Source organism: Zerene cesonia, chromosome 8 (assembly GCF_012273895.1).
Source record: "Zerene cesonia ecotype Mississippi chromosome 8, Zerene_cesonia_1.1, whole genome shotgun sequence".
NCBI lineage: Eukaryota > Metazoa > Arthropoda > Insecta > Lepidoptera > Pieridae > Zerene > Zerene cesonia.
In genome coordinates, this window is record NC_052109.1 from 2,147,089 (window position 1) to 2,173,392 (window position 26,304).

The following is a 26,304-nucleotide window of genomic DNA, read 5'->3' on the forward strand; positions in this document are numbered from 1 at the left end:
TACATACACTCTGTATATTTTCAAGCCACCCAAACATAAATTAGCACGCTTTCGTAAGTGGCGAAACACGCAACGAAATCGTCAGGAATAAAACACAACAAAATCATTAATATTTTTTTTAATATCACTTGTTTACAAAGAAAATAGTTATGGGTATGTTACATCTTTTAAAAAGAAAACAAACTTTACATTTTGTTCAAAACAAGTTACAATCACATAATTTATTCAGCAATAATTGGATAGTACCATTTGAAAGATAATTACATCTTATCAGACCTAACTACGTTGTATAAAATTCAATACTTTTTACACACACGCTCATATAATTGCGTTATTCTGTTTTAAGATTTTTTTATATACATGAAAATATTATCCTACTATTTATAAATAATGTAGCACTTTGTGATACACTTTAAAATAAATAAAGAAAACAAAATGCAACAATTTGATTAAAGAAAAATCTGTCTCGACGAAGATCTCATGAGATATATTCATAAGAAAAACCTTTACAGACGTGTCTCGGTGGATATCAAATTTTCAAATTTATTTATATAGGTACGCATCGAATTCTAAATAAAATAAATACTACACAATTGAAAATCTCGTATATAGAATGGTGATTTATATTATTTTGTTGATGCTTTTAAAATAAGATATAAAAAGGTAAGAAAAAAATAAACATAGAAGAATTATTTATAAAACACAACAGATAGATGTAGACTAAATAACAGAAATAAAATATATATCTTCCCTAAAAACATCAACAAATTTAACTAACGGCTATATTTTTAGAATAATACTCAAGGTCTCTTTAGCAAAAATAAACATTCTTTTATTTTTATTATACCTAACTAACATATGACTCGTCCTGTCATAGACAGGTGTTCGTTTAACAAACTAAATAAATATTAAATTGTCCATCAATTTAATAATTAATATAGCATAGGGTCCGCCTTGTGCTCATCTCATTGCAAATTATATTACATAATAAAAATTTAAGCACGTAATTAACATACAAACCGAAAGAAAAAAAAACAATCGACAGATTTATAAATTAAATACAGTTCAGAACATTTTTTTAGTTTTCATACAAAACCAGAGATTATAAATTCGAAAAAAGTTGCTTATATCATTTATATGCCAGTATACAAGTCTTTTTGACACGTCATTCCATAGACACGAAGCACAAGGCACCCACGTCAATTAGGAACGTCCATGGGTTCAAAAATAGAACAGCACAAAACAGTCCAAAACGCCTGCTGAATAGCATATTTAATTATGAGTTGTAAGCTACGCCGTTATCAGGGTGGTTGAGCTCGGATATATCGCGAGCTCTTGAAACCGACATCACTTGCTCGAAGATGGCTGACCGCGTTCTGAAAATATTATTATTTATGAGAATATTTCATTGCTAAAATAGCTAGTAATTTCTGTTTTTATTTCCGATGATTATGGATAATTTTTAATATCATCTTTATTAAACAAGGGACAGTTATCTTCAAATTGTGAATTTATGCCATTTAACTAGCTAACGTTTTTGCATTTAAAAACTTAAAATAAAACAAAATTAAATACAAAACTTAAAAAGAACCTCAAACATACTGATAAGTTGGATTAAATTTAATTTTGTATATACTATATCAAAACAAAACACTAGAGGTATAATAACGTTCAGATTTGCAGACTAATATTTATAATAAGAATGTAAAAATACATACTGTAATTTCGTAGCGCCTCTTCTCTTTCTTGAGCATCAAAATACCACAGCGTGATGGCGTATCTGAAAATAAATGAATATAGCAATAAGTAAATATTTCCATAGATATGAATCACAAATAATTTTCCATTGTGAAAATCAAACCTACACCGCAATAAAAATAATACCCACAAATAAATAAATCGTTCGAATGAGATCAATACTTAAAACAATAACTACACAAAATTTAGGATTTGAAAACGCTATTTCAACGATAGAAAAACTACATAATTATCGAAAATTAGGAGAAGTTAAACTTTTATTATTCTCTATTTGGTCTTTACCTGGTTGCGAATGCAGGTTGGACTTCGTGTGGATTCCGTCTGTCAGACCAGAAGAACAGCATCCTGTCGAAGATCGGCGCTATGTCCGCCACCTGGTTTGTGCCTTCCGGGAACACTCTGCAATTATTTGAAATCTATGGTAACGAAAACATGAAATGATCACGTGATTTACCTATTTAATATTAATTTGACATTATTTGTTTCGATTTCACGTTTATTATACCTTTAATTTAAATTTCTTTTTCCACTATAAAAGCACACACTAATTTTTCGTACTTATCGATAAAGCCTAGTCTATGTAATAAATATATTAAAATCTATTCATACAACCATTAAAGTTATGTTGGTACACAACAAATACGCTATACCATTAGGCCATAATTATACGAAAGTATATGTATGTATAAATGCTTCTGTATTCCCATGTCCATTTTAGAACATAAAAAACAAAATGGGACCAAGTATAGCTACCTGAGTAACCCCCCGCACCGTTTCACGTCCCAGTCGAGATTCAAGTAGTAAATGGCGGTGATACAGCGTCCATCCTTGTTCGGGTTGTCTACATGCTTCACGTAATGACTTCCAGACCCTGGATAGCATGCCACCATTGCCTGTAAGGAAAATAAAAATACATTTTTAGTACAAATCATAAATAAATCATCTACTACTATATAATCTGGTTCCATAGGGAATGTATTAGGTATTGCCGCATGTGTGTTTTAATGACAAAAATGACGCTATCACGCTGATTCATTCTTCAGTAATTTTTGATAATTGAACATCATTTTATAGTTTGTGAAGACTAACATTAAAGTAACTTGAATATACTGATTTTGTTTTTTTTAACGAATAAACCAAAAATAGATTCTGAAATGATAAACCATAAGTTCCCATATAAAAAAAATAATGATTTTCTCATAATACCTATTGTAATTGTACATTTTCATATCATTACAAATCGTCTTGATGGGAATTAATAGTCGTCTCTATAATTATCAAAAACATATCATCTAGTAACTTGTCCATCGAATCACTAAATAGTACAAAAGCCACCTCGAAATATGGCACAGATTAGGAAATAATAATTCATTCGGTAACAGCGACATACTTAAATCGAAACAAGTCCGGTGACTCAGCCCCGCACAACAACACCACAATAAACGTATCATAAACCATTTACAGATTGCAAATTTATTCAGTTATTTATCGTAGGGACTTAACCGCAGCCGTTATATTGATAAACGTAGGGGAGATAACGCACCGGCAATTATAGAATTGATTTCATACAAAACTTTATTATATAAGACAAAACTATAATAATTATGTAGGATGGAGGTATCTCTCAGTTGATGTCTCGAATAACGATACCAAATATACTTTTTTTATTTCACACCAGGTTTAAGCTCGCCGCTTCGCCGCGTATTTTTTTCTGTAGTTTAATCCCAGAAATTCCTGGATCTCCGGTATCAAACTAATGCCCTTTCAACAGGTTGGGTTTGGTGTGACGAAGCGATAGACAGGCACGAGTTACTTTAGTATCTATAATACGAGTACGTTATTGGTATATGTAGCTAATTTCATTGTTACTTGCGACTGTCAATATAATGAATCTCCATCCTGATGCCTCAAATTTACGTAACAAAAGGTTAAGTGTTTATATCCAAATGTTGAATGCTATTTTTCAGTAAATAAGTTAGTAATGAAATTATTGGTAAGCATGCATTGTTTTTCTAAAATACAGGTTGTTACGCAACTGTTATAGCCTTTTTACATTTTTACATAAATATAAATTGTAAATAAAGCGATAATAAATTAATACCGGATTTTTTTCTTGATTTCATATACTTGTTTAATATAGCTAAATAAACAAATAAAAACACAAGGTACGCCAATTATATTGGTATTTACAGGGAATCCCGGCACACGCTGCAAACGAGTAAAGTACATAGCCTACCTGGCGACTCGCTGTACATTTTCCTTATTTACCATAAAGATACATACTGTATACAATGCATCTGATTGCTTATTACTTGCGAACAGATAAACATTTGAGATTTATTTATATTGTTACAACTTTATCGGTATCGTAAAACACAATAGTTATGAAAAACGACTATTTTTTAAATTTACTTAAAGTACACAATGACAAAATATGTAGTAATTCTTAACTATATTATCAATCGATGGAGATTCTGTTAGACCCGGCGATAAGATGACTTGATTTTTTTAAACTTGCAGAACAGAACTAGCGTGCTCCGTTCACAATCAACCTTATTAGTTTGGATTATCCAAACGAAGAAAATGAGTGATTTTACAATACACAAGAGTAGCACTACAGCAATAAATAAAAACATTTTTTTACACGTTAAAAGTGTACAAAAAGAAGACAGCAGTTTAACTATCATTACAAACAGTAAAAACGGGTCAAGCGAGGCTGAATATGATTGCGTTTCAAGAGCAATGTCAATATACCAGTGACCTACAATTTAAGCCGTACCCTGCCCTTTTGTAAGTGTTTCCAGACGTGCACTATATTATATTATATAGTGGCTATGTTTTCGTTAGATTCTACAAGTTATTGAACGCGAATTGCGAAAACAACTGTCACATAATCGATTTAATTACTATTTAGTATTAAAGTAATGTCTTTTTTAGTCTACGGAGGGTGCAATAATGCAAGATTTTGTATGTACTTCGATAGCTAGTTTGGTCAAACGGCGAATTGCCATGTATCAGGTGATCTAGATACATAAAAACATTACTTACTTCACCTATATTATTATGACTGGTATTCACTTATGTTGCAGGCAATATAGCTAGTTAAAAATAATAGTTTAAAAAAACTAAAAAACACGCTTTTATCATATTTTGCAAATTGAAAAATGGAATAATTTTATCAAATTAGTGTATTGTCATCGGTCCTCAATAAATCTACAAAGTTTGAACGAAATCTGGCCGATTAAGTGGGTCAAAATCGCGCCCAAAGAAGTCGGTTACAAACAAACATACAGGTGAAGCTAATAAAAAGCGTGTAATAAGTCTTCAACACTCCCATACACAGTTCGACCATATTGATTTAACAATGGTTTAAGGTTCCCAAAACAATTGGTTAACTTCACGTTAATTTTGATATAGGTTTCCAATCGCGGCGGCAACAATCGACGATCATTTGTTCATCAAGAGGGGCCACTACTACATCCGAAATAAATTTATATGTAATCCACACAGCCTTTGTTTATATTACGTTAATTGTAAAGGTGAACGAAACAAGAATAACAAGATTTCTTTAAGGGCTTGGCCTGCTTAAAATATAAAAATATTCGAACACATATTATGTTTAACATTATTTATATCGCTAACAAAAATGCTATATCACACAATGTCTTGAGCATAAATGTGGCAGACGAAAACTGTAACTTTTGTAAATAACAGATGATCAAAGGACCAAACATGTGGACGGTCTTTATGGTCTAATAATAATAATAATAGTTGCTGGTTTTAGCTAAGTTGATATATAAATACATATTACATCTTTATCGTACGTAATCCTGGAACAAAAATTATTCGAGTGATTTAGGATCAAGGTCAATACACCGAGAAAATTAGCATTAAAATCGTATGCAAATAAGGTGTTTTGGATTTCTCTTTCAATAATGGTGTTAAGGCGAAAATGTATTGGGAAGCGGGCTTAATGAGCTTCTAGACTGATAAGAATATAGTTGTAAGAAAAATTCCGAAGTGTTCTTTTGGACTTATCTCATATTCATTATAATGAAGGCTACATCGTGCTTTTGCAGGTGAATTCCTTATAATATATAACTATATCTTTTTCATTATTTTTCTTTTCGTTACACGTTTATGTAATGCCATACGTACAGACATAGTAAGTTATAGATTGAATTCTTTATCGAGTACTTTTCTATAGCAATCAATAACGGTATCTTTATTATTTTAAAGGTCATGTTGGGAAGTGACGTACTTTTATATTCTATTTCTAATGTCCTCGACAACTTCGCAGACCGATGCTATACTGCTTATCTACAGATATAATCTTGCGTTGTATTGAGGTAAGTAGTTGCCCTAGCAATACAGTTGTAACGCTACTATTCTAGACTTTAGTTCGAACAGTGTTTTTAGAAGTAGATATATATTTCCATAATTAAATTAAACTAATTTAAACCTTAGCTTTTCTGTAACGCGTTATCTATGACTCTATGACTCTATAACATAAATTCACACCTCTGTATGTGGTAGTCGAGCACGCTTCGGCACGAATTGGGTCAGCTCGCACCGGGGAAGGACCACACCCCAACAGAAGACCGGTGTGAAATAGCATACTGCTGTGTTTCGTTCGGTGAGTGGGGGAGCCGGAGGCCCATATCATCTTCCTTACCCTTCCCTAATCCCTTTCCAATTTGCAGTCAGCAATCCATTTGAAGACGCGTAAGGTCTGCATTCGACCTTACACCTCTCCAACATTCATGGGCGGTGGCGCTCCCTTACTACCAGGCGACCCACCAGCTCCATTGCCGACTATGACATAAAAAAAAACCTTTTCGGATTTTCCCGGTCATGAAATATTGGTACGGAATACACATGAACAATAATTGTTTTCCATTTTAATATTATTGTAAAATAAAGTTCACAAGGTCACCGTGGATGTATATAAACAAATAAATGAGTCGATAAAAATTTGTAACACTGCTTGTGACACATATAGAGATAGGTAAAATAGCAAAAAAACCAAAGGGATGTTGGAATGTATTCGTAGCGTAAACGTAGTTGATGAGTTTGTAAACATTGGCAGCGTGGGCCTGCTACGACGCTGTAATGTTTACAGACGCCCTTCACCCCGCGCGCCGCGCTTGGCCGCCATGCTTCGGATCACGTACGCCGTACTGGCATTGCGCATGCGCGAACCGATACTATAGGGATGCGTGTTCACTGCGAATAATCGATTTCGCATCGTTACGTGGCGCCGAAACTGAATAACGTGTTTAAACGTACGCTATCAAATAAAATTAAAGTAATTATTTCGTTATTACGTATGTTTATTTATATCGTTAAGCTATCTTGCCAAATCTCGATGTGATGCAAGTTTACGTGACTTCTATATAAACATTGCATCTGTTGTTCATTTCGCAAGCTTCCGGGTGTAGTAAATGTACCTCGTCAAGCGTTTTTCTTTCTTCAGAAAACTTGCGATGCGTTGACGAGAAATAATTATTTACCTACAATTATTTGGATATAACATTAAACAAATATATTTATAGTAAGTCAATACATTTGAAATATATAGAGTTATTCTATTATTATGTACTTATATAGAGAACGTTATTGCATTATATTATTAGTGAAGATCACGACAGCCCTAATAATTATCAAGCCGTGGGCCTATATGATCCAAAGCCCACGATATCCGCCGTCTTGGCACTGATAACGAATTGCGTAAATAGAAATAGATTTCGGTTGTACACGCGATATTCGCAAAAGGGTACCAAGCATACAATCGATTCGATTTCATAATAATCCATTAGCCAACATCTAGCTTGCTGAATATTAACTAGATATGAAGGACTACGATCTTGTTCATATGTAGATTTTCCAGTGTTAACCATAAACTGGAATATTCAAGACAAATATTGCAGCATGAACCATCCATACAGTCCAATCTATAAGAGTTAAGAAGTTCGAAAAAATAGTTCTAGGTATATTTATAACTACTGACAAAAGTAAGATCGTAAAATATTCTGATAGGAAGTAAAAAAATCAAGGCTTTCTTCCATAATAATCAATTATTCGTATTAATTTATCGCAGTATAGCAATAAATGATTTAATAAGGTTAGTGATGGTGACCTTTAAAGGTCGATCACTTTATAAATAGCAATATTTCGTTGATCAATACATAAAAACATACATATTTCTCTCCAATCGTTGCTTTCTTTCAACTATTTTGACAACTGAGAACGTAGTGCGTGAGGATTATTTATAGTTGAAACAATTTTAGAAAGCGCATCTTGGTATTATTGTATTAAAGTTTTATTGTATTATAGGAAATCATTACAAACAAACAAAGGTTTTTAATTAGACAATAACAACCTTTCGTTATTATTGAAATATACAAATTTCAGTATCTTTTTTATTACAGATTAGTTTTTATACTTAAAAAAAATGTATATCTCCTCATTTATTAAGCAGCACATACAATGATAAATTAATATACCATGAGTCATATCAGACATCTATGAATTTTTATCGTTTGGTATCACTTAAGATGTCCCACGCAATGTCTTTACTTGCTTCGGCTCAATTTAGGTCAAACTCGTGTAGGACCGTTTGCTATGCGTCTTCCTGCGGGAGACAGCAATCTGGTTATCGTTCTACATTTCCCGGAAGGAAATCAGACACCTGGTAGAAGCGTGTTAAAGGCTATATGTCTTAATAGTAATAAACTTATTACAGAATAATGACGGATATGAAGAACTGGAAGGCGTTACAGAATATATAGTAGCGCGGATTGTACACTAATTTATAACCATAATTTCTTGGTTAAAATATAAACTTAAACATTTACTGTCTATTAATATGAATATAATCACTCATACTAACACATACACACACACACTCAACACTCAAAATGGCACGTAAACGTTAAAATATATATTTTTCTTTTTTATGTGTTACGATGAAAGAGATTGAGCCTCACAACACAGGGGATCCTAGTGTGGGATTCAATGCAGTATATGTAAACATATTATGTAAATTTTTTTGAAACAAATAAATATATATATTTTTTTATTTATAATCTATAAAAGCAGTCGCTTATATGTATTTCATTATGGGTGTCGAATATTCTAGAAGTACTTATGGGCCTTTATACAACCCCATACAAATCTTAATAAGTGTCTCAACTCTCAGCGCAAGAAAATTAAAAAAAAACGTCGAAGGAATTTTCAAGATCGGTTCACCATTTACAGAATCCACATAATGTAACTTCTTTAATATTATAATAAAAGAGAACATACATATTTATCAATAAAAGAATCTTCTGAGAAGAAATATGTTTCTTGTATGGTTTTGATTGTTAAAATTCTCATACAGGTCTCATGTAACCGTCCTTACCTTCGTCCTTCCATTGATTATGTAGTTTCCCATTTTGCCATTATTCGCCATTTTGTTTGCTTTCAGGATTATGTTGTCCACCTGAAACATACATACAGGCAAATTTTTTTAAACGTGTCCGTATTAATGCAGACTTCATATTACCCGAGATTTTAGAATGGTTAGAAGTAGTTAAGTAAGAGGAGGAAAAGTAGTTAGACGATGATGTTATTAGTTTCTGCGTGTGGGTGAATTTGGAATATGATAACTTTCACTACATTGCAAAATCATTACATTGGTAGTTTTTACTTGTGTATAAAAAATAAATTGTGTGGTTAAACTTTTTAGACAAACATTATAAATATAATATTATGTTTTGATTTTTCAATAATATTTTATCGAAATTCAAGTGTCTTATGTTCTTCATCATTTAATATATCTAATATAATTTCATCGTTAATGAACTTAATTTACGAAACGAACACGAAAACGTTTTACGAAATATTACGCGAATCGTAATTCGCGGAGCTAGTCAAATGTGGACCAGCGTCCAGCGGGTCAAAATCATACTTTCTATTCACGACCGTTACCATAAGCACCACTTTGTGTTAGTTGTATTCACAAAAAGCAATAGAAATCTATTAAGACATAGAAAGGTGTACCTTTTGGAATGTGTTTAGCTTAATCACACAGTATACACATAACGTACACAACATATGCTATACGTAGTAACATAATTACTTCTTTGGACTGTATGTTTTTGTAATTGTTAGGCAAATTATATTGATAAATAACAAATGCTTTCAAGATCCACATTAATTGGATGAAGTAACTTTAGATTTCACATTGATTATAAGCGATTGTAATGAATTTACGATACGTGAGCGATACCTTTATATTCGTCATTGAAACATATTACAAAATGGCGTACATCTCTAAACAGATACACATCTCTATAGACTAGCAACTATAAATTTTCAATTCAAAACGACACAGACAGTAAAGTTGAAGATTAAAAGGATGATAATAAACTCGTAGCAGATAAATCGATATTGGCAAAATTATCAACAGGTACAAATACCAGAGCAATGATTGCACGGTAATTGGAGATAAATAGTGTTACGATTGATAACGATACTGTATGATATTATGATATCTGGCGCCAGTGAGTGCGACGTGACATACCGAACGAAATGCAGATTATGACAATAATAATTGTCTTATTAGTAATGAACGAATCGACGAATAATAATGAACACAATTGTATGTAGTAATGAACGCTGTAGACAAAGAAAATATAATAGTTGGTACAGGCTATAGAAACCTTGAAACACTATACAGAAGTTATCAACGTTTTAAAATAACTAGCTGTGACCCGCGGTTGAAACCGCGTAAATCCGTATCCCGTAGGAATATCGGTATAAAAAGTGCCTATGTGTTATTTCAGTTGTCCAGCTATCTACGAAGCAAAATAGTATTATTATTCACCAATAGATGTCAGGAAAAAAAAACACGAATAAAACACGAATATGACATTATTTCAGTTGTCCAGCTATCTACGAAGCAAAATAGTATTATTATTCACCAATAGATGTCAGGAAAAAAAAAACACGAATAAAACACGAATATGACATTTTCTAAAAAAAATTCCTAGCTAGATCGATTTATCGCCCCCGAAACCCCCTGTATACTAAATTTCATGAAAATCGTTGGAGCCGATTCCGAGATTCCAATTATATATATATATATATATATACAAGAATTGCTCGTTTAAAGGTATAAGATGAAATCGCTTAATACTACGAAAGTATAGAACAGGCTAAGTACTCCATACCAACATAATATTGTCCAGGGTTTGATAGAAACAAGCAGTTGACTCATAGAAGCCACAATCGGCGAAGATGAAATTCTAGCTAACAATACAGAAACTTCATACAAAATTGTACCCTCTGGTGACTTGTTATAACCTAGCCTACTGTTTACTGCTTTACTGTAAATCTTAAAAGTGAGTAGCTTGTGTAAGTTTAAGATTTGAGCATACTCTAATCTGAATAATTTATCAGTACGCGAGTACGAGTTATATTAATTAGTGAGTCGAAATATAACAACACAAGAAATGGTTGATATGCGTCACTTAATATTTTACAAATGATAATCTTGTAAACAAATTTAAAACCTTTAGGTTTAGAAATTATTTTCTACAATAATGTTTCAGAAGTTGAAACAAGCACACCTTCCCAAACATATTGTGTTTGGTAAGGTGTGCTTGTTTGTTTTTCTTTCTTCCACGTCGAAGCGATTTTGTGGTACGATTTGAGCATACTCTAATCTGAATAATTTATCAGTACGCGAGTACGAGTTATATTAATTAGTGAGTCGAAATATAACAACACAAGAAATGGTTGATATGCGTCACTTAATATTTTAAAAATGATAATCTTGTAAACAAATTTAAAACCTTTAGGTTTAGAAATTATTTTCTACAATAATGTTTCAGAAGTTGAAACAAGCACACCTTCCCAAACATATTGTGTTTGGTAAGGTGTGCTTGTTTGTTTTTCTTTCTTCCACGTCGAAGCGATTTTGTGGTACGAGTTTTTTCTGGAGATAGTTGGAAGGTTAGAGATATGAGGCTAGATATGGGCTATTTTATCGCGGCGAAACATCTCACGTCCATGGGACATTTTCTACTCAACGCGGGCGAAGCTGCGGGCAACAGCTTGTCATAATATTCGTAAGAGGTAATACTAGAAGTATTATCTAAACTTGGATTTTCGAAACGTGTAACGATAATCATCAGAGTTATCTCGAATTTGAATACACTCATGACGAAGGGTCAACGACTGTTTTAGATACTGAAGCGTAAATAATTTGAGCAAATTACACGTGTACCTAGAGTTTTGAGGAAAATACTGCGCAAAATCCTTAACCTATTGATTTCAATGAGCAATAGAAAAGGTATTAGGATTGGTACTTAGCAAATAATTATAGTCAGCGATGAAATCATGATCTTGTTTGAACATAATATTTAAAAAATACTTACTGTTTACAATATAATCGTAGATATATTAAACATTGACATTGAATTGAACGTATTCTTGTTGAATGGAAGATTGAAAAGTTTCATCTTTATATTCACCGAAGTGAGCATTGGTTTAAAAACAAATTAGCTGAGGTATTCAATAATAAAGCTTTTAAAATTGTATTCAATGTGTATAAGGCAGATTAATTACATAATTATATCGATACAACATAAACACCGATTTATTAATCGTTTTAACGATCAACTGCATAAGATACCAGCGCAAGAGCAAGTTTAACTTTATTAGGAACGATAAAGTAGATGATCAACGAAACCGAAACTTACGGCCGTAAGTTTTAATTGACGTAGGGTCTAAGGGCCGTTCACAAATAGAAAAGCAGACGTGACCGATGTCACACTGTCAAGCCTATGGAAAATGTTACAATGCTGTTGGAGCGAGATACCTTTCCTTATAAGTGACGTGCGCTTTGCTCAAATAAAGGTTTTATTTATTTCCTAATACATTTTGTAATCACAGACCCTTTCATACACGTATTTGTTTAAACAACTTTTCGATTCGATTGCTATTTTTAAGTAAGATCCTTTTAATGGTAGATATAAAATTCTTATCGCTATTGACCAATCTCTACCAGACAATTACAACGCAAAAGAAAAGCCGAAAGAGTAAAAGGTGGGTGTCGAAGTAAAATTAGAAAACAGTTAAATATTAATTATATGTACGCAATATATTACCTCAGATTATAAATGTTTTATAATCTGAGTAAGTAACTTTATAACATTGTTAGAAGTACACACAAAAAATAGACGTTCGAGATCATCTTTTTATTAGTCAGTAAAGCAGACACGTACTTGACTAATTAGTTGTCCTATTTGATAGCAGTGGGGTTCCTTGCCGTCGATCCACGTGATCCTGTCGCTCCGTATCGTCTGCGCCTCCGTGCTGCCAGGGTTGGAAACTAATTGACCAGCCTGTAGAGAGAAAAATTATTATTCCTACACAAAATTAGCCAATTAGTTCAAATTTGCTGATTGATTCTCTAGAAAGCTTGAACTGGCTTATCTTATTCATATCATACACACTTGGATATAATTAGAGGAAATATTTAAATTTTGATCCATCTCTTTTCTGTACCATTCCTCTATTTAAGTTAATATTAAAATTGCGAGAGTGTGATTGTTTATCTTTCTTTCATAATGAAACAGTGCCATTTTATGATATGATTTTTGTATATGGAGAAAGGGAGTATGGAGTGACACGGACTACTTCTTACCGTGTTAAACATTTTATTCTATAAGGAATTTCCTTTAACCTTGAGGACGTAGACGCGTGCGGAAAGCTAATGAGATATTTATATTTTTTTAATATTCCTTAAATACTTTAATGTTACAAATTTTAAAATATACTTTCGTATTTGTGCCTTATCATAAAAAAGGCCTGATATTTTATAATAAAATAAACATTTAAATATTATCTTCAATTTAAAACACTAAGTAACACAATTTACGTACTTTGGCCTAGCACTGCTATACCATTCAACTATACAGTAGCAATTCTTATTGACTATGCAATCTGGATAATGAACTATTATTAGACATGGTCTCATTAGTAATACATGACATAAAGGGTTACATAAAAATGCAATGTTTGTAAACAAAATAACTCAAAACATTTCTGTACATAACTCCTTCATAAATTTCTAATAACCCCCGGCTCTCGGAATAGAATATTGGGAGTCTTTATTTAAATAATGAAACAATCATAAGTAGTAAAAGGGATATGCTGTATTTACACCTTCTAACTAAATATTTAATAACAATCATATAATTATATAATCATCAGATCAGCATCCTATACTTTGCCAGACCAATATATTACATTTAATTAGTGAGTGTATACTTATATCACTAATTAAAATAATGATCAATAATTATATCAATTATCATATGACCCCAAAAGAATCATTATTTTCCACAAAAGATAAAATAACCATAACATCCTAACAACACCAAAAAACATGAAGAATGCACAAAAGCTTTTTAATGACACATTTAGTTCAATAGTACTACATAAATATGTAAATTGTAAATATGATGAAAATTGGAAATGTAATGTATAAAAAAGGAAAAAAAAGAAATGTTGATGTACATGAAAATCAACTAAGTATTTCTATTGAGGTAGTGCTATCAGCTATTTGTGTATAATTTATACTTTAACACTGAAGAATTTTGAATAAAATATTTTATTAATTAACCTAATTTCAGGTGGAGGAAGTTGAAACATTCTAAAGAAGTAGGTACTTATAGCCTAGTGTACATTTATTATACACAAATCATCACATTTTTATAGCCTCAATGGCCTCATTACTACCATAATATAATTACTTTAAGAAAGTATTATAATATATATCTGACATTATACTGTTTATATTAAATTTATCTAATCTATGTTATATGATAATAAATTAATAGTAATTATTGCTTAAAAAAAGTTTTTTAAAACTGATATAAATATTAATCACCACCATCATCACCACAATCAGCCCACATTTGAATCCGCTGCAGGCCTAGGCTTACAGGCCTCATATGATGGTCTTATTTTTACAAGATTTATTAAAATGCTGACCTATTTCTATATTGATAATCTCTATTATGAAGTGCTGAGAATGATAACTAGTTTAGAAGATTATAATATAGGCTACTGAAATTTAAAGTATAGGATTTAAGTAAGTCCAAAAATCTTTTTCAATTATTAGTAGGTAATAAATGATTTTGTTTCAGGTAATTGCCTGATTTCAGTTTTTGACTATTGTACCACAGCAGTTGAAAAAGTATAAAAAAATACTCACTGTAAAAATCCCGGATCTGTACATTTCTAGCACTTCATTTAACACTAAAAGTCCTCGCTCCTTGCCAAGGAAATTGTTCAAAACACACACCCCATACTGTGTCATGTCCCTTATCACTCTTTGACAGATGTCATAGTTGGGGTCACTTGGATCCATATAATAACTGTTCACCATGTTGCTAAACGGTGCACTGCTACCTTTAAGGGAAGCTTCTGGATATTCCTTGATCTTAGTTGGCTGCTCTCCAGTATAACTGGGAAGAGCAGGCATCTTCATATCACTCCTATTTACGGTCTTCAAAACATTTGAAGTACCGGCTGCTGAAAAATCCACTGTGTTTAATTGTTGGGCTTTCTCACTCAATATCTCCTGCTCTGAGGAACCTTCGTGGGTAATGGCACTCACTTTCGACACGTCTTTATTAGTATACACTACACTAGAAATTACACTATTGTTTTTTAAGGCAGTATCTTTAAGTTGACTTTCACTGTTTTGAGCAACGACTTCAAGTGTGGAAGAATTTGTGTTATCAATAATAATATCACTACCCTCTTTAGTCAAACTTTTTCTTTTTGACTTTTTCAATCGTCTCGTTTCACTACCCGCCGATTTCAATTTGTCAACCTTCGCATTTATTTCTAAGACGTTATTTGTTTTTATTGTTTGGGTATCCTTTAACAGTTCAGCGGAGTGAAGAGAAGTTTCAGTTTCTGCAACGTTACGCGAACCTTGTTTTTGTAACTTTGGGGCACATTCACTTTTATGTCTCCGCCAGTCCTGCCTTTGATGTTCTGTGTTACAATAATAAACATTAAGACAGCGAGCGCATCTACGATGAGTTTGCTCTTTGCAAACGGCGCAACAAGCGAGTACGCCTTCTTGATTCATTCTGAAATAATATCTTTACTACTTCGGGCCGGCCCTTCTGATTGTCAATTTGTCAAACTTAAATGTCAGTATGTCACCATGGACATTTTTTATGTTTGACATAAATACACAGATACAAGGTTTTTTGTTTATCGGTTCGGATACTTGTACAACGTATTTAACGTAATTTTTTTCTAGTATCTATCTAACTATATCTATAAAAAAGCAGTGGTGGCTCAGTGGTGAGAACCTTAGACTTCAAAATCGATAAGTCGGGGTTCGAGACCGAGCGAGCGTGCAGGAAATAAGTTATATATAATAATAGATAACATCACCACAGCTTAAAACGGTGAAGGAAAACATCGTGAGGAAACCGGCATGTCCAAGAATCAAAAGTTTGACGGCATGTGACATTTGCCAACCCGCACTTGACCAGCGTGGTGGATTATGGCCTGAACCCTCATAGGAGGCCTGTGTCCCAGCAGTGGGAACATATAAGGACTGATGATGATGATGATCTATCTAACTTTTAGTCGTTATTATAGTTATATTGCATAAAAATTCAATAATCTAAATAAATGGTAAAGCGGTTTTAAAACCAGTCTTTGTAATACTCAAACTATTTATTGATTTTGAAATAACTAGCTTTTTGGGTTAATTTTTATTGGTTTATTTTTATTTTGATGAATTATTTAAAGAATAAATTTTATATATGTATAATTTATATTTTATAAAATACCATAAGTAAGTGGCTTAGTGGTTAGGACCTTGGACTTCAAAAGCGAAAAGTCGTGAATTCGATACCGGTCGAGCGTGTAAGAAATAAACAGATTTTTCAATTTAACTGCACATGCCACTGCCCTAAACGGTAAAGGAAAACATTGTGAAAACAAAAGTGAGGAAACCTGCATGTCTAAGCCTATATGAATCAACAGTTTGTAGACATGTAACAACGTCGTGTTTTATGGCCTGAACCCGCTTAGGAAGTCCAATTTCCTACAGTGGCAAAATATATACCACATATTATTTATGCTGGCCGAAAAAACCAAACCTCAGTAGTCGCTATTTCTTTCGGCTCGGACAATCCTCTACGTCAAGCTCAACTGAAAATATGTTTAACGTATTGGAATGTGATTCATTTTTGTTAAATACCATTCTGATGAGTTATCGGTCCTTTGAATTTGTTGCAGTATTGCCATTGCTTTTAAGCTTGTATCGGGTTTGGCGGCGATCGCGATGCTCGCGTCGTAAGACAAAACTCATTATACTAAAGCTCGTATTATAGGCAATAGGCATTCGACGCGCACCGCCGCGACGCCTACCGTATATATTATCCATAGCATGAAATTCTTCTGTCATCTTTTATTTCTGCTAATATTATTATCATGCTGTTATTTTCACAGATTAAACAGTTTGCACGGACATAAATGGAATGGGTGACAATTTTTTTGCTGTTGCTCTCTTAATTATAAATAATCTTTATAGATTAGATGTAGTTAAGGGGCGGCTTGGATCTTCACTAAGCGGCGCTTTCCAATTGACCTATACTAAAAAATGAAACCAGTTCTTCTTTTATTAACCTATTTAATAATAAAAAATAATACGTAACATTACTATTATCAATAAATTCATAAAACACATAGATAAATTGGTAGGTACATAACTAATCAATGTGAAACTTAAAATAGTACAGTCTAGAAAATAAAATAATAACGGTTCCTAGAACACTTATCCTTATAGTTCGAGTGCAGTGAAGAGCAAAACTACATAAACTATTTACAGTATAACCGTGTAACAATTATCATAGTAAATATATTTTCACGAATAATATTGCTTGTGTGAATTTAAGGAAAATACGAAGGATAAACAAACAGACTAGATTAGCTCCCCGGCGAGGCTCGCTCCTATTACCTAAGTACGTAAATCACAATTTAATTTCCTTAAGAGCGAGTCTAGACGATAGCAGCTAAAGGTGCGTATAGACGTTCGTCAGGGATCATGACGCACGTCCATGCGCTAACTTCAATAGATCTTACAGACTACTTACAGCTAACATACCAACAGACATTCTCATTTTAAATAGCTTTATTTGCAGCCTTTACATAGTTCCTTTAATTATTTCCTTTCTGGAAGATTTGTAATCTTAAATTCGAATGGAAGATCGTAACTAGCTTTTTCCCTAAACGGCGATGGCCAATGATTAAGTCACTTTAAAAACGTCATTATCGATACTGAAACGTGATATCTAGATAAAGAAAATAATGTACTCCTAACTGAATAGACAATTTAAATATACACTTATAAAGTGTTGAATTTGCATATTCATTTAATTACAATAATGAACATCAACGTTATTTGACTTTAGCCAATTGGACCCCTAATCGTAATAATATACACTAATCAGTTATTCATGATCAAAATTGCATGAAAGAGAAAATATAATAGATTTATCATACATTCGGTTTATTCGCAATACTAATTTTCAAGTCTTAAATAACGGCATTGCGCCTGACGTGATCACAAAGTAAATGATAAATAAAGGTGTGTTTACACTCTCGAATGGTCGTCACTTGGTGGCTGAGCGTGTAACACTCTCGCTAACTCCGCTTTCTCGTCAGCCGAGAGGACATACACTGGAGGAGCGGCCGGGAGAAACCTTTCCGCTTTGTGCGGCTCCCTTTGCAATCTAGCTCTATACAACATGACAAGAACACAGAGTACGCTAATGATGAAGGCGGATGTTGCAGCTAGAACGATCAACGCTGTGTGGTAGGATGTGGCTGCTGATACCTGGAAAACAAAATATACTTTATTATAATGCATGCTTTGAGTATAGTATTACTTACTTCTTCATTTTGCATCCCAATTCTTTGTAACATATAGAAGCTTTTTAGTTTCCACTTTCGGTTTTGCTCGTGAATTTCACATAATTTAATTTTACCTTGGATCACAAATATATTTTTAGATTTAAAAGTAATACATAGTAAAAAAGTAGCATACAGTGGATTCGCTAACAATCTCCCTGTGCATGGCGGGAGTGGGCGGAGCGGCGACGAGCCGGTATTCGCTGCGGATGACGTCAGCACCCAGTACACCGTCCCCTGTCTTGTCGAGGCCTTCTAATTTCTCCTTCTTAACCTAAACGAACAAACAAACCTTAACAAAAAAGAAGTGATAGAATATTTATGTGGGTTGAGATACAATGGAAGAATTTTATTTTGCATTTATCTGTTTATTCTTGTACCTAAAAGGTGAACATTTAATTTTCAGATGGATGTACGTTCAGTAATAAATTTAGTTCTTTTCACCGGTCACCGTGTGATCTATATAATGCAAAGGATATGCATAAAATTGTCAAATATATATTTACCATAGACTCCACATGATACACGATATCCGCAGCCCTGGGACCATTCAGCAACGCTCGCAGCTTGACAACGTTGCGCTCCTTCACCACAGCCACAGCAACTCTCGCGCCAAGCTCCGCGAGCTGCGCCGCGAGTGTGGAGCGCGCTTTATCGCCGGTGTTGGAGTCGGCGCCGATGATTTCAAGTTCTAATTGCGCAGACTCGATTTGGGTTATTTCTGTGGGGATAATACTTTTTTAAATATTGTGTACCTATGTTTTATTGCGTTACGGATATGGGTTTGGGAGTTAATTATGGACACAACGTATTATTTTTCAGTTAATAGTCTTATAATTAATTTACATAACATATCATACTAATCGAACAATTTTTCAATATGAATATTGTAATTAATTCCTATACTTTTTAGTATTATATATTGTACACAATTACAGTTATATATGCATACGCTGTACAAAAATAAATTAAACTTAAAAAACTTTCTCATATTAATACGAACAGGTAGACGTAGGTATCTCACCGCAAGGATCTGGTAGCGGAGCATCAGGGACGCTAGCGGCGTGCGGGCGGCGCTGCCCCGCCGCGTCCACGCACCAGCAGCGGCCGCGCGCGCACTGCCGCGGCGAGAACGCGCCGTCGGACAGGCAGCGCGGGCTCCACCCGTCGATGGCTGGTTGCGAAAAAAAAAGTTGAACTGGCGGGAAATTTTGACAGATTTTATTTTTGGGTGGCTTATTATTTTTTTTTGATCTTGTTGCTATGTCATACCAAAAAGCGTATTTGAAACAGGTGTCAAACTTTAATAAGTGGATAGCGGTATAACTTTGTGTGATCGAGAAGTGAGTAGTAGTAGTGAAAAGCTGAATTTAACAGAAATTTGTAAAGGTACATTTTAATGCTGTCAAGGTACTATAAATAACTAAGTGTAGTAATATTATTGCAGTCATCCGTGACTGGTAGTCTTTTAACAAAATTCATTGAGGAAGCCCATGTAAGTTAAAATTGTAAAATTTTATGACAATATCATGTTATGCTATCTATGAACACCATAATGTTATTAAGTTTAGTTCTTTTTCTCACATATTCACAGCGTATTATGTGTACACAATCAGTTTTTACTATGTAGCTGGGAACACGCATCAATCAACAATACAAGCTAACCATTCTCATTTTCCTCCTGCATCAGCTGGCATTTCGTCTTAAACGTGACCTTCTCCTTATGTACCACGATAGGCGGCTCCTTCCTCCTAGTGGTCTCAACTCTCGGCTCCACCACCTCAGCGAGCACAGATGTATCTTCCTTAGAGCTTTCTGTTGATGCTTCGTCGTTTTGATGTTCCAGTAGTTCTAAACTGTCCAATTCCTCAATGTCATCATCAAATTCGTCCACTCTGTACGCGGTCATTTGTCGTATAAGTTCTTCTAGGACTGCAAATACAGAGTTTAAGGTTAAATTGGTGTGGAAATATGATGCTTTGGTCATTAAACACAAAAACAACACTGTCAACACTGTATAACCAGTTAGTAAGATTTCAAGCGAAAGATTATAAGAATCCTATGTTCAAATAATATTACATTACATGTAGTAGATTTGGGCACCTTCAAAAGAACACAGGGTTTCTTTTTCGTGTAGGTATCATAATTGAAATGATCTCCAGAGTATCCAAATTTATAGAGTTATTTTATATATGCCAATATATTAATAGATGTAGTGTCAATGGAGTGAGTATTCTTTTCGTGAGTGTGTGTATATTTGTATTATTTTTCCACTTGCGTGTGCGTGTACCCACGCTAGCGTGTGTGTATACGTCAGCTGTGCGTGAGTGCTAGCATTTGTGTGTGTGGTGTCCGCGTGTGCGTGCGTGTGCATGCAGTAAGCACGTACCCTCGTCGGCGCGCGCCCGCTCGTCGAGCGGGTCGGCGGCCCACTTGCGCGCCTGCCGGAAGTTGCAGTTGGGCCGCGCGCCGCGCACCAGCGAGCCCTTCTGCGGCGAGCCGCGCGCGTTCACGCACCAGCACACGTCTGGTGCACGGAAAAACATTGTATGGATGATACATAATGTACACAAAGTTATTAAGAAATCTTTTTTTGTCTTAAAATTACATGTCGTTAACAAAGCTTAGTGGAAACTGTTACAAATATTACGCGATACATGTTAAATCTCTTTTTAAACTCTATTTATGTAAGACCAGAAAAAAAGGATATTTATTCTAATATTGCGATTTATTTCTTTTGCTGAATAACGATAACGTCTAATATTTGGTAAATAAACTAAACACGAAACAATGTAAACATATACATAGCTAATTTGATAAAAAATAAATTTATCGAACTCAAAACTCACTAATCTCATAAACGAAATATAAAACATACACAGATCACATACCTATATGCGACATACACTGCACCGGCTCCCAGCCCCCAACTGCATCACACTTGGGTATGAAAGTCCCTTTACCGTACTTCTGGGCGGCCGCCTCGTTCTTCTCTCGCAGTCTCTCACATGGACTTAGCACTGATGAACAATGACGTATTAAAATAATTTTTATTACACATCTTATACACGAATGACGATGGAAAACCATGGCCTGTTGAGACGGATATTGCAGGTACGGTCAGTAGTAGGACAAATTTAAAGAGGAGAAAACTGACCCTAGTAAAAATAATGTAATTGTTGTTTCTTTTATAATAATTTTACTTTATATTTTTGAAGACTTGATAATTAAAACTCTTTGTTTTTCTTCAGACGCCCTCTTAGTCCCTTCTTTAAGTTTGTCGCACTATTAACAGGGTACCCTGCATAGTCTGGTGAATATCAGCTGGTATTAGGGGGTGTAAAAGCAATATGAAGTGCTGTGAGACATAATTTTCTACAATGGACGCTGTTCCCAAAATTTTGTTAAACACTGTTGAATACAATGTATGTAATTAATAAAAATGACCATGCCTTCTGGTTCAGTCAATATGGGTCCAATCTTCTTTTGGGCCAATTTTGCTGTTTCCCCTTCCACTGTTATAAAGCATTGAATTAGATAGAAATGTGATAAAAAGATAGACTACAATAAGTTTTAAGCATTTTTAAACTACAAGTTTTAGCACATAATAGATAAATTTGAGTAAATTCGCCTAAAACAAGAAATGAGTAGGATAAAGTCGAAATGCTATTTAAAGAATAAGTATATAAAAAAATAAGCATAAGATGCAGGGAGAGATATTTACAAAATCATTTATTGAAAATTGTTACTGAAAAAATAGTAGCCAATAGTATAAATATAATTATATTAGGTCACTAAGGTCGATAATCGATTTTGTTATGTTTTATCCATAAAATATTTATAATAACTCACCAGGACAGACAGAGTTACACTCTTCTTTCGTTCGGAAATTGTTGTGGTTGCCAGAACAACCGTTGTATTTGAATCTTTCGCAGCGGTTGCGCTCGGGGTTGAAGAACCATCTCGTTGCGTTCAGCCCTTTTGCGTCTGCGCAGTCGCCTTCGTCCTTGTTCTCGAAACACACGGTGCCTGGATTGGATACAGTGCAATTGATCAACTGTGGGTAATTTGGTATTTTTCGGTGTAAGAGATGTAACAGATTTTAAGGTTGTTGTCAGTCATAAATGTACATCATTTTAAGGCAATAGAAAAAGGATGATACTAAATACATATAAACGAAATGTAGATATCCATGTTCTGGAACGCGCATTCCACGTCAAGAAAAACTGATTACGGATTGTCTTTTGTCTCTACTAATCATATAAGTCTGGAGAGAAAGTTCGGTTTTCTGAACACTGAACACTGTGTGATAATGTCCACCAACGAAAAGGAGTACTAAGTTCGAAGTTGCACACGTACGCGGCTTGGGGCAGCAGACGGCGGGCGCGGAGTCGTGCGGCGCGAAGCGGCACGCGTGCGTGGACGGGCAGGCGGCGGCGCTCGGGCCGCAGCGCAGCAGCGCGCCGTCCGCCGCCGCCAGCGCCGCGCCCCACGGGCACTGCGGCCGCGGCGAGCAGCGCGCCAGCGGGGGACACTGCTCACCCTGTTCGGTCGCTTATATTGTAATACAGGTGGGGGACTTATCAAGTCCTCTAATATAGAATAATGAGTTCAGGAACAGAGTACTCAATGTATGAAACATACAAACATACTTAAGTTTTTATTTCTCGTAAAATATAAAAATTAAATATCACATCTATGACTATGACTTATTAGACCATGGCTAACAATTATATCATAATTTTTGTATTTATAGCATAGATTTCAGTACGTACAAGTGTCATTATTATTGAATTTAGACCGAAAGATCATTACATTTCATTAATAATTTAAATAGTATCCAGTGATGTATCTATAGACATGTATTTTATTCAGATTCTGAATTCTTAGTTTTTTATAAAAAAGGTCACCGGATGAGGCGATCGCCACCATGAGCAATCATAAAGCTATTATAGGTTTTGTGAAACTATTGCCGGCTATACTAAACTACTACACAACGCTAAGCTATTTCAATTAAAAAAAATCAATATAAACATGAAGCCAACGAGATCGAGACAATATCAAAACAATAATAACACCTACAAAAACTGATAACATTTGATCACCACAATCAATCAGTAATTGAAATCGAATATAGGTCGGCGCACCTCGCAGTCGACGGGCAGCAGCTCGCACGCCTCGTCGGGGCGGCAGGCGGCGGCCGCGCACGGGTCGCGGCACGCGCACGTGGGGCAGCCCGCGGCGTCCAGCTCGCGGCCGTGCGGGCACGCGCCGCGCTCGCACGCCGCCGCGGGGCACGCGCGCGGCGCGTCGCAGCGCGGCGTCGAGTTGCTCGCGCGGGTGCCGGGGATCTGTGCGGGAAAGTATATAGGATCATTTATTTGTAGCTAACCTTAATAACCTTAAAAATATTTAAAAAAGAACAGTGCCACTTAAAGAGCACCACGCATAACAACACTTGTTATCATGTTAAGAAACATCAGGAATTGAGTAATGTCCATTCTTCATACCCACAAAATAATTATGAATCACCGGAATCTTTGTACGCGCATAACTTCCAAAGTGCAGTCCTTTGGATTATTCTCTATTTTATGTGATCATATTACTCGGAGAGAGTTTGTTTGAATAAATATATAATGAATAAACCTATAACTAACAATAACTTTAAAATCATCCGAGCCTGGGGGAACAGCTAGTAAATTAAAGAAAAGTGTGAGCATGTGTCTTGGAAATGTTTAATAATAGCGCATAAGATACCACGTCTTATCTAAAGCCTCTAAAAGAGCTTTGTCGCGCCTTGAAAACAAAATGCAACAAAAAAAATTTATGTACCATAAAAATTGTAACATTTTCCCTAAAATACCTATATTGTCATGTCTTTAATCCATATTATTCTAATTTCATAAAAGTAACAATTACCTCATTGCCAGATACGTCGACACACCAGCAAGTTTTCTCGGTGCCCTTACACTGCACTGGCTGGTAGGCGCCATCTTCCGTGCACTCGGGCACCCAGCTCCAAGCGGGGGGATTGCCACTTTCGGCCGCTTTGTGGAGCGCTAAAGCTCTGAAAATGAAAATTGCTTTTTGAAACTTCACTGTGTGCTCAATAATGTGTAAAAGTAAGAGTTTAACTAATTTGTTTCATTATCTCTAGTTCTTTTTATTACTATTAAAATATACTACAATAATACAAAAAAACCCTCATCTTTTAAGAACAATCAATCTATGCCTACTTTTAAGTGTGTAAGTTAGGATGGATGTATTGATGGAGGTATAATATCCCGTCTTTTCTATACTAGAAAAAAAGATATATAATCGACGTAGCAAACGTAAAAATGGTATTTAATAATGTAGTTGTCATCAAATATTCTATAAAAAGATATAGGCAGAGCTATTGATTTTTAAATGGTTAAATGGGCAGAGCATTATTCCGGCAGCAGCACGCACCTGCGCTGCTGGCACGGCGAGTGGTGCTGCACGTCGGTGCAGGCGGTGCCGCAGCCCGTGGCGCAGCAGCGCTGCTCGCCGGCGCACTCGCCGTCCGAGCGGCACGCCCACTCGCACGCGCCCGTCCACGGCACCAGGTACGGGCACTGCCCCGTCTTGCGCGGGAGACCTGGCGGTTGTTTAAGGAATTGAATATTGCGTAGATCATTAAAACGCTGTTAAAGAAATTAACGAGGCGAAATTTTTAAGAACATCACTTCAAATATAAATCATTATCTGTATGGACTAAAGTGCTTAAATGATATAAGCGTAAATCACAATTCAAACAACTCATAAACACACACATCTAATCCAGCTCAAATTTGGTCAACACTACTAATATTATAAATGCGTGATTATTATTCTCTCTATCACATCGCAACGGAGCGATTCCGAAACTATACCTAAACACAAAAAACTCAACATAAAATCTTTGTGTTTAGTTATAGTTTGGAGAATCATCAAGTTATTCATTTCAACATCTAATGGGAATTTTCTTTGACCACGTGGGCGAAAATCTAATAAGTAAGTTAAGCTAGTAAGTGCTATCAAATGATAAATACAGCTAATATAACGGCAAGGGAACGGAACTCACAAGCGGGCACGGGCGGGCAGTAGTCCGCGTCGCAGGCCACGTCGACGAGCGCGCAGGCGCGGGCGGCGGGGCACGCCACGCCGGCGCACGGGTCGCGGCAGCGGCACGTCGGGCAGCCCGCCGCGCCCACCTCGAACCCGTAGTCGCAGCCCATGCGGCACGTCAGCTCCAGGCAGGACAGCCCCGACCGCACCCTGCCGGTTGTTAACAGTGTTATGGAAGATGATGATGAAGTAAGTAAACAAATAATGAATATGTACAGTGACGAAAGTATAGCTAGCACTGGGGACCAAATTACAATAATTTTTTATCAAACACAAAAATAAACAAGTCTATCAGTTATAAACCTGCAGGATTATCGAGTAACGAAAGCATGAACCACCGAAAAAACATGCAAATGGACTTTTGTTTATGAGACTGCTATTATAGAGGTGTAAAGAGAGGTGAAAAAAACACCT

At 35.1% G+C, this 26,304-nt stretch overlaps 2 protein-coding genes across 3 annotated transcripts in view; both read right to left on the bottom strand.

The window, feature by feature from the left end:
* Nucleotides 1–103: 103 nt before the first annotated feature.
* On the bottom strand, nt 104–15,959 carry LOC119828657 (egl nine homolog 1). The gene is made up of 7 exons (XM_038350894.1): nt 15,032–15,959; nt 13,035–13,154; nt 9,164–9,244; nt 2,512–2,651; nt 2,041–2,157; nt 1,719–1,780; nt 104–1,376 (listed from the first exon to the last, which is right to left on the bottom strand). The coding sequence occupies exons 1-7, from the start codon at nt 15,917–15,919 to the stop codon at nt 1,348–1,350; spliced, it is 1,437 nt and encodes a 478-aa protein (XP_038206822.1). The 5' UTR covers nt 15,920–15,959; the 3' UTR covers nt 104–1,347.
* A 1,630-nt stretch (nt 15,960–17,589) lies between these two features.
* Nucleotides 17,590–26,304, bottom strand: part of LOC119828519 (balbiani ring protein 3-like) — a 49,411-nt gene continuing 40,696 nt past the window's right edge. The window contains exons 12-25 of one of the 2 annotated variants that reach the window (XM_038350686.1): nt 25,847–26,040; nt 25,213–25,381; nt 24,682–24,829; nt 23,910–24,113; nt 23,122–23,305; nt 22,615–22,791; nt 22,215–22,277; nt 21,654–21,782; nt 21,152–21,289; nt 20,428–20,694; nt 19,787–19,936; nt 19,269–19,483; nt 18,899–19,036; nt 17,590–18,688 (exon numbers count right to left, since the gene is read on the bottom strand). In XM_038350686.1, coding sequence (XP_038206614.1) covers nt 18,446–18,688; nt 18,899–19,036; nt 19,269–19,483; nt 19,787–19,936; nt 20,428–20,694; nt 21,152–21,289; nt 21,654–21,782; nt 22,215–22,277; nt 22,615–22,791; nt 23,122–23,305; nt 23,910–24,113; nt 24,682–24,829; nt 25,213–25,381; nt 25,847–26,040 — 2,419 coding nt within the window. In that variant the 3' untranslated portion in view covers nt 17,590–18,445. The remainder of the gene's footprint in view (nt 18,689–18,898; nt 19,037–19,268; nt 19,484–19,786; nt 19,937–20,427; nt 20,695–21,151; nt 21,290–21,653; nt 21,783–22,214; nt 22,278–22,614; nt 22,792–23,121; nt 23,306–23,909; nt 24,114–24,681; nt 24,830–25,212; nt 25,382–25,846; nt 26,041–26,304) is intronic. The other variant, XM_038350688.1, reaches the window with a different exon arrangement.

Bases quoted from the DNA above. Each gene is read 5' to 3' on its own strand.
- LOC119828657 (XM_038350894.1), bottom strand. From the start codon at position 15,919: ATGAATCAAGAAGGCGTACTCGCTTGTTGCGCCGTTTGCAAAGAGCAA. The intron at 13,155-15,031 runs GTGAGTATTTTT...TTCTCTCTACAG, and splicing joins ACAGATCCGGGATTTTTACA to GCTGGTCAATTAGTTTCCAA. The intron at 1,781-2,040 runs GTAAAGACCAAA...ATTTATTTTCAG, and splicing joins CAACCTGCATTCGCAACCAG to ATACGCCATCACGCTGTGGT.